This window comes from Ochotona curzoniae, unplaced genomic scaffold, assembly GCF_017591425.1.
Source record: "Ochotona curzoniae isolate NIBS_2020 unplaced genomic scaffold, NIBS_Ocur_1.0 contig_1014, whole genome shotgun sequence".
In the NCBI taxonomy this organism is placed as follows: Eukaryota; Metazoa; Chordata; class Mammalia; order Lagomorpha; family Ochotonidae; genus Ochotona; species Ochotona curzoniae.
The window spans coordinates 41,925,271-41,944,304 of NW_024464920.1; the positions used below are offsets into that span (position 1 = coordinate 41,925,271).

The 19,034-nt window shown below is 53.3% G+C and overlaps 1 protein-coding gene across 1 annotated transcript; it reads right to left on the reverse strand.

Moving 5' to 3' along the window:
* Positions 1-10,995: 10,995 nt before the first annotated feature.
* Positions 10,996-18,622, reverse strand: CKAP4 (cytoskeleton associated protein 4). Its single transcript, XM_040984879.1, has 2 exons — positions 18,170-18,622; positions 10,996-12,635 (listed from the first exon to the last, which is right to left on the reverse strand). The coding sequence occupies exons 1-2, from the start codon at positions 18,620-18,622 to the stop codon at positions 11,307-11,309; spliced, it is 1,782 nt and encodes a 593-aa protein (XP_040840813.1). The 3' UTR covers positions 10,996-11,306.
* Between the last annotated feature and the right edge of the window lie 412 nt (positions 18,623-19,034).

Sequence of the window (19,034 nt, forward strand, 5' to 3'; positions counted from 1 at the left end):
CGGGGATCACAGACATGCCCATTCTACACTGAGGTGATAACAGGCTTAAAGCGGAACTGCAATGCAGCAGGTTAAACCACTACCTGCCGAGCCAGCATACCATTGGGACGCCAGTTCAAGTCCCGGCCATTCCACTTCCCATCCAGTCCCTTGCTAATGTAGATGGAGGATGAACCCACACCGGAGACCAGGAACAAGCTCCTGGCTTCAGCCTGGTCTAGCCCTGGATGTGGCCATTTGAGGGAGTGAATCAGCAGATGGAGGGTCTCTGTCTCTCCCTCTTTCTCTGTAACTCTGCCTTTCCAGTCAAGCAGTTTTGAAGGAGGAGCAGTGAAGGCACAGCTGGCTTCAGAGTGAATGAGCCTGGAATGGAGACCAGCAGAGCTGTGTAACCTGGGGCCCCTGGACACCATCTGTGGCCCCGGACCGCGAGCTCAGCCTTCAGCGCTCTCTAGACGCTGTCCCTGATTCCAGTGGGAAAAAAGGCACAGCGCAGAGCCAGCAGCGGCAGAATTCCACTGGGGCTGCTGACCAGGCATGCTCGGTGGCTCCCCCAGCAAAGCCAGAGAGGGTTTTTCCTGCTGACTTCACGTTTTACTTTCTGCCAAGGGGCATCCCTGCCCAAGCCACGGGAACAGCCCGTTCTGGGAGGATTTTCCATCCCGAAAGGGGAAGGCTCTGCTATTTACAAAATGTGGAGGAGGGCAAACCATCAGTGTGGGCTGTCAGCAAACTTGGAGCGCTTGTTCAGAGCGAAGGGCAATATCCGGGTCTGAGCTCTTGACCCCAGCTAGAGGAACCGGCAGGCGACCCCGGTCCCCACCTCCAGCACCCCTGGCTGGATCCATTTGCTGAGATACAAGCCCCAACGCTAGGAATCTTCTTCCAGCCATTTCTCCATCTCCCTACTGCGCAGCTCTGCTTTCTCTTGTACAAATGCTGGCTCGCTTTCCAATTCTCTCTTGGTTGGGTGGCAGAATGTCGGAGCTGCAAAGGTGACCACGCGAGATGGACCAAGTTCCAACTGTGAGCACCTGCTGTGGCCTGTCACTACAGCGCCCTCTTACGGCAGAGGCGCTCAATGACCTCTGAGCAGCATCCGCGGTCCAGGTCCTAACGTGTCTCTTGGCACCTGCTTGGGGCTGAGGTCCTGGGCTGCGTTTCTTCTGGGTTCTCCCTCCCTCTTTCCTGCCTGCCTCCTGCTTGCCACAGCCAGCCCCAGCTGCTCCCTGAGCGGTCGGGAGGAGGGCATACCCCTGTGGGAAAGAACTCAGACAGGCAGGCTGGAGCTGGAGCTGGAGGGTTTGTTCTCTCGGCCACAGGAGCTTGGGTGGGAGAAACCATGCCCAGTGCAAGAACACCTAAAGATCTTGAGGCACAAGCCTGCAACATCACAGGCCACAAAAGGGGGTGACAGGGAACCCAGGATCTCTACGTCTTAGGGTGGCAATGTCCATTATTCACACTGCTAGGATCAGAATGCCAAAGGCCCCCGATAGTGAAAATGGACTCGGATGGAGAAGATGTAAGTGAGTGATGAGGGAGCGTGGGGCTGGGGGGGGAGCAGGGAGCGGACCTCCACAAGACACTTGGACTTGGGGTTCTATATGCATGTGTCTTGCCCGCCCCCACAGAGGCTCATTTCATCAGTGTCCCATCCCACCCTGGCCTGATGGTCAGTTTTGAAGTAACGCTTGTGGACACGCCACTAAGCTTGGATGGAATGACTATTTGAAGCCTCACAACAGCCCTACAAACTATGTGATTTCATTATTTATAAGTGGGGAAATTGAGGCCTAGGGCACGTACATAGCTTTCCCAATGTCAGAAAAATAGAAGGTGATCCAGCTAGGACATGAATTACACAGCCTGGGTCCAGGACCCATTTTTTAAAATTATTTTTTAATTGGAAAGTCAGATTTACAGAGAGAAGAGACAGAGGGGAAGATCTTCTAGCCATTGGTTCACTCCCCAGGTGGCTACAACGGTCTTTACTGAGCTGATCTGAAGCCAGGAGCCAGGAGCTTTTTCCAGGTCTCACACGCAAGTGCAGGGTCTCAAGGCTTTGGGCCGTCCTCAACTGCTTTCCCAGGCCACAAGCAGGGAGCTGGATGGGAAGTGGAGCAGCTGGGATATGAACTGGCACCCATGTGGGATCCCAGGACATGCAAAGCAAGGAGTTTAGCCACTAAGCTATTGTGCTGGGCCCCAGAACCCTTTTGTTTTTCGTCACCAACTTCATGTGAGAGTACTTCAAAAGTTCACGGAACAAGATTTTTTAAAAGTTTGTGCAAAAGTGAAATAACAAGATAAGTTTATGTTGGTGCCAAAAAAAAGTGAACTTCATGTATATTTGCATATTTTGTCATAACATGGATTTCCCATGAATGCTTTGAAGACCTCATGCATGCACGGGCTTCAAAATGTGGTGTGGTATTTTTTCTTTTTTTTTTTGGCACCAAAATAAACGTATTCCATTTGGTCACACACTTTTCCAAGACCTGCCGCATATAGAGTTCTATCCTGGGGCCTGATGGGAAGCCAGCTTATCACCTTGGGAAAAGGAGGTGGTTTGCAGGGACAGAGAGCAGGTGAGTCTGAATCCTGATTCTCCAATTTCCTACGCGATCCCAGGGCAGGTGAGTGACACATCTGCAGCTGCAGTGACGCAGCAGTAAACCCGGGACAACTGCTCTTACTCCCTGGGACAGCCACCAGGATCAAGGGCGCTGATGCATGTGCTACTTCAGCTATGACTTAAAACACAAATGCGCAGCTATGACTGGCTGTTCCTTAACGACGCAGCAGCCCACATTTAACTAACCTTCCGTTCTGTGCTAGCTAGGACTGGGAAAGATTGGGGCCAGTGCCAAGAAATAGTTGGCTAAACCTTTGCCTGTGGTGCCAGCCTCCCAGATGGGTACCAGCTAGAGTCCCAGCTGCTCCGTGTTCGATCCAGCTCCCTGTTAACAGGCCTGGGCAAACAGCAAACGATGACCCGAGTCGTTCAGCACCTGCACCCATGTGGGAGACCTGGAAGAAGCTCTAGGCTCCTGGCTTCCGACTGGCCAGATCCAGATGTTGTGGCCATTTGGAGAATGAAGTGGCAAATGGAAGATCTCTCTTCTTCTTCTTCTTCTTCTTCTTTCTCTGTTAACCTGTCTTCCCTACAAAGTTTTTTTTTTTAAGAAAAAGCAGTTGAAAGGATAAAAGTCCTTATGACTTGAAACTTCTGAAAACAAAAGTCGCATATTTCTAAAAATCTTTGTCCTTGCCCAAGGGGCTGATGAGGGAGTATGCATGTTACTAAAATTGTCATATCGTTAAAAGCATGCCCATGATTGCTTTAAGTGGTAGATTTTCCTGGTATTTGCATGGTGCGGACTGGACTTGTGCCTGCTTGCTGAAACTAGAAATACAAATACAAATTGTTCCTGTGAAACCTCGTTTAGTCACTAGGTGGCGCTACACTTTCACTTCAATTGCACTCTGGGTGCTATGGCTTCCCTGGAGCTGAAAATCCAAGACCTTGAGCCGCCTTTTGTTTCACAGGTGCATCCAGGCTTTTTATGAAAGTGCACGGACTTCCAATGAATTCATACAAGACGAACCGTTCCCACTTCCTTTCAGTAAAGTAAGAAAATCCTTCATTTGAGCCCATTGTGTACCAACCCTGGTGGGAGCTAGGAAAGCAGGCTTGGTCCAAACTGACCACCTTCAGATGGGTCTACCCTCCAGTCCTTTGCCTTTCAGGCTGCCTGCTACCTACAGGAAGATCCAGAAGAATCCTGTAAGATGGTAAAGTCAGGGGAGAAAATGGACCTGGAGGACTACGCAAAAGTCACTTCCAGGTGGGAAGGCAGAGGGCTAGCCAGGGAAGGGAAGGGAAGTTGTTTTCCAGGGCAGTGCAGCCTGGGAGGCCAGATCCCAATCCCAGGGGCTTCCCCTCCCTCCCCCCTGCCCATCCAATCTTGCCCAGGAACCTCCCCAAGAAAAGCAAGGAAGGATGGCCACAGTGACCCAAGTCAGTCGGGCACTCCCTGGACAGGGCTCGTTCTAACGCAGCAGCTGCACGCAGTTGGTGGCTGGCGTTTCCACAGAACAGTGCCAGGCAAAGGTATTTAAGCACAGTGCCAGCTGCCCTCCAGGCACAGAACCTTACAGGTACCAGCAAGCCAGGCCAAGGGGCCACACCTCTTCCCGCCGGCTGTGCTGTGCCCCTGCAGCCGCCAGGGTCCTCTGCTTGCTTTCTGTAGCTTGGATCTTTGCTCAAGTCAGGGGTGGAGCCACAACAAATGATGGGGGAAGGAGAAGAGAGAGAGAGGGAGAGGGAGAGAGAGGGAGAGAAGCAACCAGGCTCTGTTGTGTTCAGGGATCTGGATTAATTCCTTCCCTTGTTAGCCGCAGCTCTAAAGCCTCTCCCGGGACTATCTAGGGGTCTTTATTCTGAAATGGATCTAATCGTGTCTGAATACAGTGCTGCACTAGTCTCCTGCTTTATACTATTCTCTTCCCCCTTAAAAAGATGTAATTATAAAATACTTCTGCCTACAAACAGGTATCAAGAACACGGGGACGCGGATAAGCAGGCAATGAACAAAGAGCCAACTGTTGGCTGTAGTAGCTGAGTTGTGGCTACAGGAGTGTGCACTGAACAGTTTCTAACTTCGAATTTGCCCATAAAATGTTTAGAGGAAGAAAAGCTGTTAAGAATAATACCATGAGCGTCCACGCAGTCCTCACCCAGACTAAGAAATGGAACTTCCTACTAACTTCTTGCCACTTCTGCTTCAGTATATGGACACCCCTCTACTTAACAATGCTTAGATTCTGATATTCCACTGTAAGTTGCAAATATCCTAAGTTTGGAAAACTATTCATCTGTTGAAAGGGAGTTTCTCTCCCCAGATGGTTACAGCAACCAGAGCTGGGCCAGGACTGAAAGTGAAAAACAGCACCCCTACAAGGCCGAAAAACCCAAACTGGGGTCATCCCAAGTCAGACCAGCAGAACGCTGTTTCGCATGGAAAAGCTGCTTAAGTGCTTGCCTGCGTTCCTCCTGGCTGCTTTCGGCAGCTTATCTTTCGCACACAGCACTCAGGTGTGAGACGTGCACACGGATGTGCTGGGATTCCGACTCGTTCCACTGGATGCGCAAGTGATCAAGTGTGCGCTGACCTGGTGACCAGGCACTTCAAGGACCCTCAACCTCCCTTTGCTGCAAGCAGCACCGCAGGGCTCACTCCTGACCTGGCTGTCACTCCTCACTAGTCAAATATGCCCTCAGTGGCCACTCCAACACATGCCCAGACCTCCTTCCTCTTGAGCAATTGGCAGCCCATCCTCCACCCACCACCCACCTCCACCATGCAACGGCTTGACCCCAGCGTCCTGCGCTTATCCTGCATATCTTTAAAGAAAACAGAATAGATAATTTTGTTGACACATTGGTATAGTTAACACAGATTTGGCATTAACCAGGCCCAGGATGCCCACCAGCTATTGGTTGTTTTTTCTCCCAGCAGTGTAACACTTGCCTAGGTACAGTGCGACCGGGGGAGTTGCCTGCAGCCTGGGGGAATGCTCTAACACAGAGACAAGCTGTGCTCCTCCCGAACAGGAAGAGCAGCTCTCACATTGACCAGACACAGTTCTGGCCCTCCTTCCGGTCATTCCAGCAAAGTCAAATGAACTAAGTGGATAAAAGGGGTCCCTCACGAAAGCAAAAATATGAGGGGCCTTCAAAATTTTTGTGGAAAAACAGTGCAGGGAATGGGTGTTTGGGCTAGTGGTGAAGACACCTGCCTGCCACCTCCAGGTTCTTCCTGGAGATCTCTTCTGCTCGCGGCCTCCTTCACGTGATTCCCCAGTGGTTTCCTTCCTCCTCTGATCACTCTTCCAGGGGTTTCTTTCCTTCACATCTTCCTTCAAATCTTCCCTAATGACATCTGCCTCATTAACTTCCTAGCAAATATGAGGGTATTTCCAAAAGTTCATAGAGGGGCTGGTGTGGTGGCTCACCAAGTTAGGCCTCCACCTGCAGCGCCGGTATCCCAAATGGGTGCTGGTTCAAATCCTGGCTGCTCCACCATCAATCCAGCTCTCTGCTCGTGGCCTTGGAAAGCAGCTGAGGATGGCTCATGTCCTTGAGCCCCTGCACTCATGTGGGAGACCTGGAAGAAGCTCCTGGCTTCAGATCAGCTCAGATCTGATCATTGTGGCCATTTGGGGAGTGAGCCAGTGGAAGGAAGATCTCTCTCTCAACTCCATAAATCTGCCTTTAAGTAAATAAATCTTGAGGAAAAATAAAAAGATTTCCTTCCTCAAAAAAAAAGTTCATGGAAGATGGAATTAAAAGGTAGGTGGTTTGGGGGCAAAAATGTTGATGTCCACACGGAGTTCGCCCACAGCACACTCTTTCTCCAAGTCCTTGGTATGGACGGTTGGCTCTCGAAGGCAGCCTCCGACTGAGCTCAGGACCTTGGCATGCCAGGAGTGCCTTATGGGCACACTGTCTCTCAACCTCAGACTCCTCTCCCTCTCTATTGCCCCATGCACCTTCTGAGGGTCTAACAGGGCATGGTATTGAACAAATCCATCGACAAGGGGCCAGCGCTGTGGCATGGTGTGTCAAGCCACCTCTAGCAATGCGAGGATCCCATGCTAGAGTGCCCATTCGGGTCCTAGCTGCTTCATTTCTGATTCAGCTCCCTGTTAATACATCTGGGAAAACAGCAGAGGATGGCCCAGCATCCAAGGATGCCGCTCAAGTAGGAGACTCAGATGGAGTCCCTGGCTCATGGCTTCAGCTGGACTCAGCCTCTGATATCGTGACTATTTGGGGAACAAACCAGTGAATGGAAAATCCAATCTCTCTCTGACCCTAGTTTTTCCACCCCTGCCACCCTGTCTTTCAAACACATAAATAAATTAAAATCCACCCCGACCCTCATCTGCAGGCCTTCTGTTTAAACCTCATTGGTTGCAGCCTAGAACACTGAGAATCCCTCACCCCCACCACGACCCCCTGCTTCTGTCTTATTCTCCTCCAATCCTGCCAGTGGGGGGTGCTCTCAACGCCAGCTCCCAGCATCATCATTACTATCCCTCACCTTGCTTAGAAGTGCTTGTTGGGCCTGGCGCAGTGGCCTAGTGGCTAAAGTCCTCACCTTGAATGTGCTGGGATCCCATATGAGCAGCGGTGTTTCCCATCCAGCTCCCTGCTTGTGGCCTGGGAAAGCAGTCGAGGATGGCCCAAGGCCTTGGGACCCTGCACCCGCATGGGAGACCTGGAGGAAGTTCCTGGCTCCTGGCTTCGGATTGGCACAGCACCGGGCGTTGCAGTCACTTGAAGAGTGAACCGACGGACGGAAGATCTTCCTCTCTGTCTTTTCTCCTCTCTGTATATCTGACTACACAATAAAATTTTTTTAAAAATTAAAAAATAATCCTAAAAAAAAGAAGTGCTTGTTGATTTCCCAGTGTTCAACAAAGATACCTGTCCTCTCTAGGACCTGGCCCGTCAGCCTTCCAGCCCACCTCCCCCCTGCTGCCCAGCTCTAGTGTCCAAGAGAGCTGCCCACAGATGTCCACTCTCCTAGCCTTTCCTAAGCCAAGACTTCCGGCCTGGCTGCCTGACAACTCAGATTTTTGGATTGTGATTAAGTTTCATCACCTTTTCATGTAGTCACTTAAACACACACACACACACATCAATTATTGAACTTAAGAGAAGGGATACATTCTAAATATTTCATCAGTTGTCAACCATGGAATCCACCCATCCAAGTGTGGGTGAGCCCCGTGCTAGTTGCTGGATTGTTGAAGAGGTATGGTGGCTCAAAGAGGGGACACCCAGGGACTCAGAGCAGTCACCAAGTATTTCAGTCTTCCAGCCTCAGGTGTGCTCATGCATGACCAAGTTTTGGGACCCAGCGTCACGTTATCCTAGAATTAAACCCCTCCACCTACCTTCCATGAGGTTTCATTGCGCTCATCCCCAGCCCTGTCACCATCCGAAGCAGCAAGATCACAGCTGCTGCCTCTACCACCTCCACTGTCGTCACAGCATTGTTCCCAAATGGGGTGTGGGGGGCGGAGGGCAACAGTTTTCTCCTCAGCATGCCAGCAGTCCTGTCTGGGCAGCCCCACAGCCACCTCTTACCCTGGCACTGGGGCTCTGCTCAGTGTATCTTAACTGACACCTTCAATAACTTGGGTTTCTTTTTTTTTATCCAAAGGACAGCCCAGCCCAATACTTCCTGAAGGTTCCCACCACCCTTGGACACGTTCTGAGGGACTTCCCACAGGTTTCTGCAAACCTGACCTACCTACAGTCCAAACCCTGGCAAAACTGGTCTCTTCCGCCCTCTTCCCCCTTTTCATCCAGCCATTGTTCCATTTTTAGTGTGTGTGCTGGCAAAGTGAGCACTCCACATGGCCATCTCACTTGTTAACTCCTTCCAACTCCTATCACCTTACACCACCTTACACGATCCTTTCAGGATCTTACCCTATTCAGCTTTAATTTAGCCGACTGGCCATGATTCCACTAAATCTTGGTTGAATGATTGAATGGATGCATGAAGACTGAACCGAGAGTATTGCCTAGGATAAGCCCTATCTCCCAACTACCCCATCAGGAATATGTGAATTCAGTTTGATTCATTCCTTGTATTGATCTTCACCACTTGTTAATATGTGGTTATTCATCCAACACATGCCCACGCTATCTACCATAACGCGACACGAGACCCCAGCACTCTGAGGGGCAGAGTCTGGAGACTTCAGAAACAAAGGCAGGAAAAAGAGCAAGAATATGCCCTGTACATCCGACTGGCCTAGAAAGGAGCCAGAATTTCATGTTCTCCACAAAGGGGAGATCCGCACACAGCCCCCATCAGAAAAGGGTGAAAGGAGTCAGTCGCCCAACTCAAACTCCAAAATGGAAATAAAGACTGAGAAACACAAACATTTATTGTGAAATAAAGAGACCTTTAAAGTGAAAACAGAACCCAATGTAAACGGCTCATACCTGACTCACAAACCACTCTGGGAAGCTGAGACGAAGGGCTTCAGGCAGAAGTGTACAGTACTGTGTGTGTACCCAGGTCCTGGCCCCTTCAACTTCTGTTGGGAACAGGAAAGAACTCCTACACCCTATAGCCCAGTGATAACGCACCACTGTCAGGAGATGACGTGGCCACCTTGTAAGCAGGGCCTGGGTCCAGCCCTCAGCTCTGTCCCCTCCTAATGACCTTGCATGATGCTTCTCAGCTTGCCCAACTCCCTTGAGAAATGTGAAATGGAACAACCTGCCTCGGGGAGACACAAAGAGGAATCAGCAGAGACCTATGTGGTACTCAGCAGGACACCTGGCTCACAGGGATGCAGCTAACAGGTGCTCATCAACAGCACCCGTCATCCACTGCCACTGCAGGGCGGTAGGTGGAGGGCAGCCTGGGGCAATAGAGGAAACAGTGTGCCTATGTGTGTCCTGGGCTGAGGGTGCTAGGACGACCGAGGCAGTGGTTCTCACTCTGGGTGCCAGTGCCAGCCCCTTTATACCCAGCGACAGGGCATGGGCACTTTTTGAAAGCTCCCAGAAGATTCTGACAAGATCCTCTGTTGTGGCCAACAGAGTTGGCGACAAGCAAATCTATAAGCCTGAATGTCCATCATACTATGTCTTTAGGCCCATCTTGGTTTCAGCAAAATGAATGCAAGCTTTTTCTAGTCCTTGACTGTTTTCTTTTTTTTTTTTTTTTTTTGGATTTGGTCTGTCTCCCGAAGTAAACTTGTTAGAAGCTTTGTTCCCCAGAGCGGTAATGCTAGACGATATGTGGAACCTTCCGGAGTTAGGACCTAGCATGCAGTCCTTAGGAAGGGATCACAGGACCCTGGGAGCTTTGTAAAAGCGTGCACAAGCCTGAATCTGTCTGGCTTCCTGCTTCCAGCTGTTGTTGCTCCTGAACAACCCATGAGCTCCTCTATGGGCCAAGGTGGTGTGAGCACCATGCATCTGAGCCTCCAGAACTGACAATTAAACCTCTTTTCTTTCTCTAGTCAGCCTGCCTCAAATTCTGTGTTATAGTCATGACAGACTCATGCACTAATAAAACACATCAGTCATTATTACCAAATTTTCAGAAAGTAGCCACTCTGGAAAAGTCATAACAAAGCTCAAGTGTTTATTAAGAATTAAAAATACTGTAAATAAGCCATACAGTTCATTTCACAGTAAACTAAACAAACTTTTTTTCTCCTTTTCCTTTTCGTGTTTTTTTTTTTTTAATTTTTTTTCTTTCTTTTTGAAGAGCAAGACAGCCATTAAAGAACAATACAGTTCCCAGGAAAACAGACACAGCAAATAGTGACTGAATTGCAGCAAGCACCATGTGCCTTCCAGACAGATGGGCCCGCGCAGACGGCACATCCTGTCACGGATACCATGTTCAAATAAAAAGCTCTGGCCTACATTCTGCAAGGAGACAGCCCCTCCCCAGCGGACAGCTGGCCTAACCTAGCTTCCTCCATCAAGCACCGCCCTTTTACTTTTGGTGCCCCTGGGGAGCATGGGGTGAGGTGGGGAGAAGGGTGGGGGACACTGAGGACCCTGCTGGGCGGTGCGCTTTCTGGTCCAGAACCACCTGGATTCTTTGCATAGTTACCTTGGAGGTCACTAGGCGGTTCTGGAACAGGCTGGGCAGCCCATGCGCTGCTGCAGGTGGCCCTCAAGCAGCCAGATCTCTTAAAAAGACAGAGGTGCTCCAGCCTCTCGCCCCAGGGCTGACATCTGAGTTGTAAGCAGTTTAAAGTGGAAGACAAGTGAGAGGTTGTCTCTTGAAAACTCTAGTCAAACATATATATTAAAAAAAAAAAAAAAGATAAAATGAATTTTCCTTAAGGACAATTAAAAACGGAAAGGCCCCTGTATCCCCTCCTTATTTCTAGCTTGAAATCAGGCCTTTTTTTTTTTTGATGTTGCAGTTAACCTGCTTCTGCTACTCCTCAGTTGGAGCTGTTAGCACTTGTCTGGCACCTGCTTAGTGCCAGCTCCTAGGCACGAGTCTGGGCCTTCAGGAAACCTACCAAAAGCCAGAAGCAGAAAACTCAAGAAACCACGTATGTGGAAATAACTGCAAATAAATTAACAGGGCACAAGAACGCAGTGCGTGGTGTTCGGGGACACCTACTGCTCTCTGAGCAGGGACAAGAAACGGAGGGGGACAGCCCAGGGGAGAAAACAACAGGTTTTTTTGGTCATGAGAACTTGAACTTGGAGCCGGCGCCCCGCACAGAGCTGCTTAGATCTTCTCGTGGATCTTCTCCACCCTCACAAACAAGCGGTCCAGATCGCTCCTCAGCTCGTCCAGCAAGCCCCTGGCCGACTCGAGGTTCTTCTCATTGGTTTCGATTTTCACCGAGTACGCCACCAAGCTGTCCACGGCAGTCCTCAGCATTTTCAAGTCCGACTCCACTTGGCTCACGGAGGATTTCACGTTTTCCAGAGCAGCAAGTCTGTCCAGGACGTCCTGCGGGGGCGGCTGGGCAGCCTGGGCACGGTCCTGCCCAAGCAGGGTGTGCACCTGCTCCTGCACCTTTTGCAGCGACTCCACGGTGCTGGGGAGCTCACCCATGCTTCTCTTCAGCTCCTCCACATCGCTGTAGAGCGCCAGCTGGGCCTCCCCAAGACTTGTCACGGTGCTGGCCAGGCCGTCCCTGTCTGCCCCCGAGGAGGACCCCACGCCTTCCAGACGCTGCTGCAGCGCGCCCAGGCGCTGCTCGTGCTCCTCACTCCGTGACAGCAGGGACTCCAGGCGCTCAGTGTGGCGCTCAGACGCTTCCTGCATGGAATGCACTCCTTCCTCCAGGGTCTGCAGCCTCGAGTCCAGGCCCTGGCTCTTCTCCTGGAGCGTGTCCAAGGCGTCCAGGTTTCCGAAGGAGCCGTCCTCCTCGGACCTGTATGCACTGGCCTTGAGCTGGTGCAGCTCCTCCTCCAGGCGCCGGATCTCCTCGGGGAGGTGAGCCACCGACTCCTCGGACTGCAGCAGCTTCTCGGTGAGGGCCTGCAGGGCCAGGCGCTCCTTGGCGGCAGCCTCCTTGAATGCCTGCTGCTCCTGCTTGAGGCTCACCAGTGCCCGCACCTCCGTGTAGACATCCGACTCCATGGCCTGCAGGGAGCTCCGCAGGGCCTCCACGTCCCTCTCTCTGGCCTTGGCGGACGCCTGCACCTCCTTCACCACTTCCCTCATGGCCTTCAGGTCCTGCCTGTGCCCCTCAGATTCTTCCAGAGAAGCAACCTTGGCCTTCACGCCATTGATTTCCTCCTGGCTCTGCTTCTGGACCTCAGTGAAGAGGGCGATGTTGTCGTTGATGGACTTGGTGAGCTCGGTGAGCCGCTCCTCCACCGTGTTCTCCAGGGACGTGAAGTCCCGCTCCCGGGCATCCTTCACCACGTGGATGCCGTCCGACAGGTCCTTGAGGATCTCGTTCTGGAGCTTCTGCAGGACCTCGCTGATGCGGCTCACCTCACTCTCCCCCTGCTTCACGGCTTTCTCTGTGAGGTCCTGTTTGTGCTGGGAGCTTCTCAGGATGGACTCAAAGGTCCCAAACGTGGCCTGAAGAGACTGCACCTGTAACCAAAACACACACGTTAACTGCTGAGAAGAGCCGCGAGTCAAAGACACAGTCTCCTCTTTCAGAACGCCAGTCTTCCTTTGCAGGAACGTGCCAAGTCCACGTGCTGCTTGTCCTGTTTCAAGTTGTTTATTTATCTGAGAAACAGAGGGTCAGAGAAAGAGTTCCCACCGACTTGCCCACTCTCAAACGCCCACAGTGGCCAGAGCTGAGTGGGAGAAGAGCCCAAGTCAGGGTCTCCCGTGTGGTCTGGCACGAACCCAGCGACTTGAGCCATAGCCACTTGTCCGCATTTACATTAGCTGGAAGGTAGAGCCACAAGTTAGAGCCAGCAATTCAACTCAAGCCCCTGAGGTGGGTATTTGGCACAGTGATTAAGTCGCCGTTTGGGATACCTGAATCCAACGTCAGAGTTCATGGGGTTCTTTTTAGGTCTCAGCTCCACTTCCCATTCCAGCTTCCAGCTACTGTACATCCTAGGAGGCAGCAGGTGGTGGGTCACTTCAATAGGCCCGTGCCACAATCTCGGGAGACCCAGATTAGGTTCAGGCTCCTGGTCTTATTCTGGCCCATCCCCGGATGTTGTAGACATTCAGGCAGTGAAACTGTATGTAAAAGACGTGCTTCTGTCTTTTTCAGACACGTAAATAATAAACCCCAAGCACACAAAGGAGGCTAAATGCATGTACCGGTTCATGTGGCATGGGGACAACACGGCAGGGTCCGCGTGCTCCAGGGATGGGTTCTAACACAGCCCTGGCCAACCAGCACTTCCCATTTACCCCACCCCAGCAGCAGCCACTGTGCTTAGCCCAGGAACAGGCACATGGCCTAAGAGGCCAACAGGAAATTACAGGATTTCTGTTGATGTCACCAGGGCAGGACCTTCTCCCAAGTGGGATTGCTAGCTTTAAGATGAAGGTGGCCAGGGAATGTTCAGACCAGCAGAGGAGGAATGCCCACCTCAGAGTCAAGCCAGAACAGAGGGAAGCCCATCTGGGATAAGATCAGACGCCACCCACCCGCTACCCGCCCCCACACTTCAGCATCTCCTACTGTGAAACGTGAGCAATAGCCAGATGATCCCTTACAATTCTCTAGTTCTCTGAAAACACTTCAAAACTGTTTCATATTACATGTTCCTTCTACATAAATTCTATCCTCAGTAAGTCTGACCTGCAAACCACCCAAGGCAGCTGGCTTAACAAACTTCAGAGGATTACAATATGATGTAACAACTTGGCTTTGTCCTGACATGACACGAGCTGCCACTTATAACGCTTTGTTGGAAAAAAGGAAACTGAACCTAATCGCCAAACCCCCAGGTCTAAGCACCACTGAACGGAGCGGTACTTGAATCACACCTAACACACAGTGCGTGCCCCATTAACAGTGGTTCTTGCCTCCTTCCTGTCTAAGCTCTACCCTCAAGTATCTCCAGGGTCTGGAGATGGTTAGCACGTCCTCAGACCAAGGCTGGAGAGCCAGAGAACAAACCGCAAACAGCAGGAAGCTGAACAGAGCTCCGGGGCTGTACTTCCAGCCCCACCAGTCACCAGGCTCTGGCAGCACAAAGTCCCACCTGCGCCCCAACTCCCAGGTCTCTCCAGCCTAGCTCAGCCTGCGGTCTTAAGACAGTCCGTGCCAACATTCTCAGGCACTCCAGAATTTCCTGACAGCTTCCCTGCCCAAGTCGTGAGAGGCACCTAGCGCAGGTGTGGGAGAGGGCACAGCCAAGATCACACAGTCTGTCCTCAGGACAGAGGTGTGCACAGGGGGACACAGCTCCTGAGACATGCCTGGTGTGGACCCGGCATTTTCTGAATGAATCACAGAATGAATGTGTTCAGAGTCTGATAACGTTGTCAGCTAGTTGGTTTCCCCTTCGATCCCTATCATCCCTAACCTGGGCATGAGCCTCCCAAGTGACTGGGAAACTGATTAGGTCAGAAACTAGGGATAAAACCAAACCAAACCACCTGCGACACCCAGAGGTCAGTGTCCCCCCACCTGAGGGCACACCAGATGTATCTGTTCCCCAACATTTGTGGAATGCAACCTATGAGGAGGGTATTGAGCAAGCTGCCAGGCATAACACACTGGCCAGGACAGCACTGCTGCTGCCAAGGCTCTCACAGCTAGCTGGGGGAGGGGCAGGGAACAACAGGGTACAGTGCCTGACATTCAAAGTGGCACTTTGTGCATACCAACAACTTGGCCAGGTGCTTCTAAGACGGTACCTCCTGATAGCCTCACCCACCTCGCAGGTCACGGGGCGGCTACCTCTCCACTTTACCAATGCGAAACCTGCAGGGCTGTGGGACTGAGCAGCATCAGCAAGCCAGCAGGGCTGACTACACAACCTGATCTCTTGGCCTGAGAGGTGCGTGGCCATGGGTGGGGGTGCCAGTCATGGTCCAGTGAGAGCCTGGAGGTGAGGCTGCCAACACCCATGGCCCTGTCTCCGGGACAAGGGGACCAAGGCAAGCAAAGCCAATCAGTACGACCCCATCAGAGGCCGTAAGAACTGCTAGTCTCAGCAAAGTGCTGCCACCAGACTAAGCCCACTCCCGCAATTCCTAGATGTGTCCCTGGATCGCAGAAACTGGCTCTCCAGAGAGGCCTCGACCTTAGCCATTTGCTAAAACCCAGAGCTTCTGGCAGCAGGATTTGTGGTGCAGAGGATTAAGCCTCTGCTTGAGACACCCACGTCGCCCATCAGAGTGCCTGCACTTGAACCCAGCCTCAGCTTCCAATCCAGCTTCTAACGCATCCTGGGACGCAACAAGTGGTGACTCAGGCACTCGGGCCTCTTGCACTCACGGAGTTTCTAGATCTTGGTCTCAGCTTGGCCCAGCCCCCGCAATTATGGATATTTAGAGCAAATCAATGAATGGAAGATATCCTTCTATCTTTCTATGGCTCTGATTTTGAAATAAAATTTTAAAAAGAACAAAACTCGCTTAAAAATATCTGGGGAACAGGTAGGTGTTGGCATCCAACTTCGATGCCAGCTCCCCCTCTCAGGATGTGCGTGTGACTCCGTGCCTGAGGAACACGCTCAGCCTTACGCAGCTACCTCACCTGTGAAACAGTGCTGGGAAATGGTACCTGCGTCACGGAGTGGCTGGGAAAACTCCAAGCAGGGCTGCAAAGCACTTAATGGAATGCGGGGCCCATAGTGAACACTACAGATCCTGATACCATAACGGCGTTTCTCTGTTGAGAACCAAATCCCACCCTAACCCACTCCCATCAAGGCTGCAAGTTCTAAAAGGGTTCAAACTTCAGGTTTCAGAGGAACCATCAGGAGGTCACCCCAAAGCTGAGACAGAAGCAGTGGCTGACACTGCACAGCCGAACCCAACGCTGTTCTTGGCAGGCTTTCAGTTTTCAGTCCCTTGGACAGTTACTGAGCACTTACTAAGGGAGCCAGAGGGGGGAAATCAACAGTGGAGTCGGCTGTTCCAGGAGTTAGACTGAATCCTAGCCCTGTCGCACAGGGCATCTGTGACCACAGTTACCTGCTGTCACCTGCCTTGTTTGCGACAGGGTTAAGCCATACTGCTTGCTTCCAGAGCTGTGGTGAGAACCTGAGAGGCACCCTTGTGGGTCCAGCACAGTGCGAGCACATGGAAAGTACCCAAGAAATCCAACGCATGAAGCAGTAGCTTCATTATACTTCTCTGTTACAACAAAGATGGCAATGGGGTCAGCGCGGTAGGACACCAGGTGAACCCACCGCTGGCGACCCCAGCATGCCAAACCAGTGTGAAAGTCTGACTCCTGGCTACTGGGCTTCTGAACCAACTGCCTGCTAAGGCGCCTAGGAAGGACATGAAGGCAGCACAAGTACTTGGGCCCCTCAGACTCGAGCGGGAGACCTGAAGGGCGTTCCGGACTCCTGACTTCAATCTGTGGCCATGTGGAGAATGAACCAGTCGATGGAAGATAGTCTCTCTCGGTCTCTCCTTCTGCCACAGAGCCTTGCAAATAAATAAATCTTTTCTCCTGGTGAGAATAAGTCAGGAGGGGGTAAGGGAGAGACAGAGGAAGGCCTCAACATCCAGTCTCCTCTCTCACTGTATTTCCAGATTGTCACCTGGCATGGGTAAAGTAGGCACCTCCTGCTCCCACCCGTGTTCTCATTGTGGCCATTCACTGATGCTCAACTAGGTGGCTACAGGCCGGGCCCTCCACCACGCCCTTCCGACACCTACACAGGTGCTGCTTCTCAAATGCTCTTCTTGCTCCTCCGTGCCCTCTGCAGTGCCTACACGGACCCAGACGACTATCAGACCTCGATAAATATGATGGATTAGCCAGTAGGTGGGTGAACCCAGGGAAAACAGAGAGCCTACTGTGTCTCTTTTTTTAAAGGATGATTTGACATTCACAATAGGCAAAGAAGCACTGCCCACTTAACTCCCCTGGAAAAGTCACCTCCCTTAGCCGGCAGCATTTAGCAGGCTGACTCACTCCAGCTGCTCGGCCCTTCAGAAGAGGAAATTCCTAGCACTGCACACGCAACACAAGCAGACAAACTTGGCAGGACGCAGCACGCTGCGAGGAGGAGGAGGCAGAGGTTCCGGGCTCAGAAGTGGCGGGACTTTTGTTTCGCACATGGAGTGATGACATTGGTGGAGGACGGAGGACCGTGCAACCACTCAGAAAGGACTCACTTGGTCTGCGAAAGCCACATGGGGTGAAAAGTCAGCCAGCTTTACCCTGGGAGCTCACTACCTCTGCTGGTTCAAACCGGCCCCTGGGGAGAACCTGGGGGATGGCAGGGAGAGACAGTGCCCTGACACTCCTAGGCAATCTGCCACTCACCGGCTGGGGTCTTTCTGCAGTCACTGTCACCCTCTAACCTTTTCATTTTCCAGCCTGAAAAATGGAATTCAAACAGCCTGGTGCTCCGGCCTTCGCAGGATTGCCCTGCACATCGGCTCCTGTCTGAGTACCACCTCTCAACACCACATGCATGTGTCCAGAAGCATTTTTCACCAGCCTGACCTCATGTTTTTTGGCTTTCTTGGCCTCCTAAGCCGAAGCAGCCTGCGGGAACGCAACGCGGCCCCTAGTTCAGCAGTAGCCCACTTGGCAGGGCTGCCCGGGCGCGGCCTTGCCCAAGCCTTTCAGGGATGCGTTGGCTTAACTTGCAGCCTCCTTTTCACGCAGCTCTGCGCACTCAGCGGTTCCTAATCCAAAAAGAATGGGTTCCCCGGGCCAGCAGCTTCCTTACAGGTCATCGCTAATGGCCTATGACAGGCTCTTGGCCCACCCGGCCGGCTCTGCCTGGCCCGATGATCTTTGCCGAGGTCCATCCCTCCGGTCCGCTCCTCCGCGGCCATTAACAAAGGGGGCTTGAGCACGGCCCGGGGCGGGGGGTGGGGAGTGGATTGGGGAGGGGACCTGGGAGGATCCGGATCCGGGCCAGGAGAGCATGGTGGCCCGACCTCGGGAGTCCGGCGGGGTGGGGCACCCCGAGAGGCCCGGTTGCAGGTCCCTGGGAATCGAAGGTACCCACCTTCTGCTCGACGCCCTGCAAGCCCTGGCCCAGCTCCTCCCTTTGCCGGGTGAAGTCCTGGTGGCTGCGCCGGACCTGCTGAACCTCCTCCAGGACGTGGTGGACACACCAGCCCGAGAAGGCGGCCGCCGCCACCAGAGCGAGGTAGAAGAGAAAGTTGAGCGCCCGGCCGAGCCGGCGAGAGCAGGACGCCGAGGACGAAGCGGCGGCCGCGGAGGAGGAGGACCGGCCGCCGCGGTGGCCGCCCTTGCCGTGCGCCTGGTTCTGCGGATGCTGCTGCGGGTGCTGGTGCGGCGCGGGCGGCGACGGCTGCTGCTGCTGCTGCTGCTGCTGAGGCGCCGGCGGCGGCTTCTTCGCCACGTCATCCGCGCCGCCCGACGGGTGGGCGCCCTTCTCCGAGGGGTTGGCGGCGCCGTGGCCGCCCTTGGAGCCCCTTTGTTTGGCCGAGGGCATGGCGGCGGCGGGGAAGGCAGCGGCGGAGGCTCAGGGGCCGCGGACTGAGAGGCGGGCGAGCGCGGGGGCGGGTACGCGGCCCGGGACACCGGCTCCTCGGGCTGCCCGGGGCTGAGCGAGCCGCACGCGGGCGCTGCTGGCGTCGGCGCGGCGAAAGAGCGACGGGGCCGAGGAGGGAGGCCGGCCGAGGAGCGCGGAGGAGGGGGCCTGCCGCCGCCGCGGCGCCGACCCCGCCTCCCGGGAAGGGAGGCCGGGCGAGCCGAGCTGGGAGAGCCTGCCACGCACGCCGGCCCGCCGGGGGCCCCTCCTCCCTCCGCCTCGACCCCACCACCGGAGGGCCGGCCGGGGCGGGCCGGGGCGGCGTCGGCCTACGGGGTCCGGCCTGAGGCTTCGGCCAAGTCTCCGGAAGCCC

Excerpts from the sequence above, each read along its gene's own strand:
- CKAP4 (XM_040984879.1), bottom strand. The coding sequence starts at position 18,622 with ATGCCCTCGGCCAAACAAAGGGGCTCCAAGGGCGGCCACGGCGCCGCC. Across the intron at positions 12,636-18,169 it reads TGCAGGGCGTCGAGCAGAAG|GTGCAGTCTCTTCAGGCCAC; the intron begins GTGGGTACCTTC and ends TTTTGGTTACAG.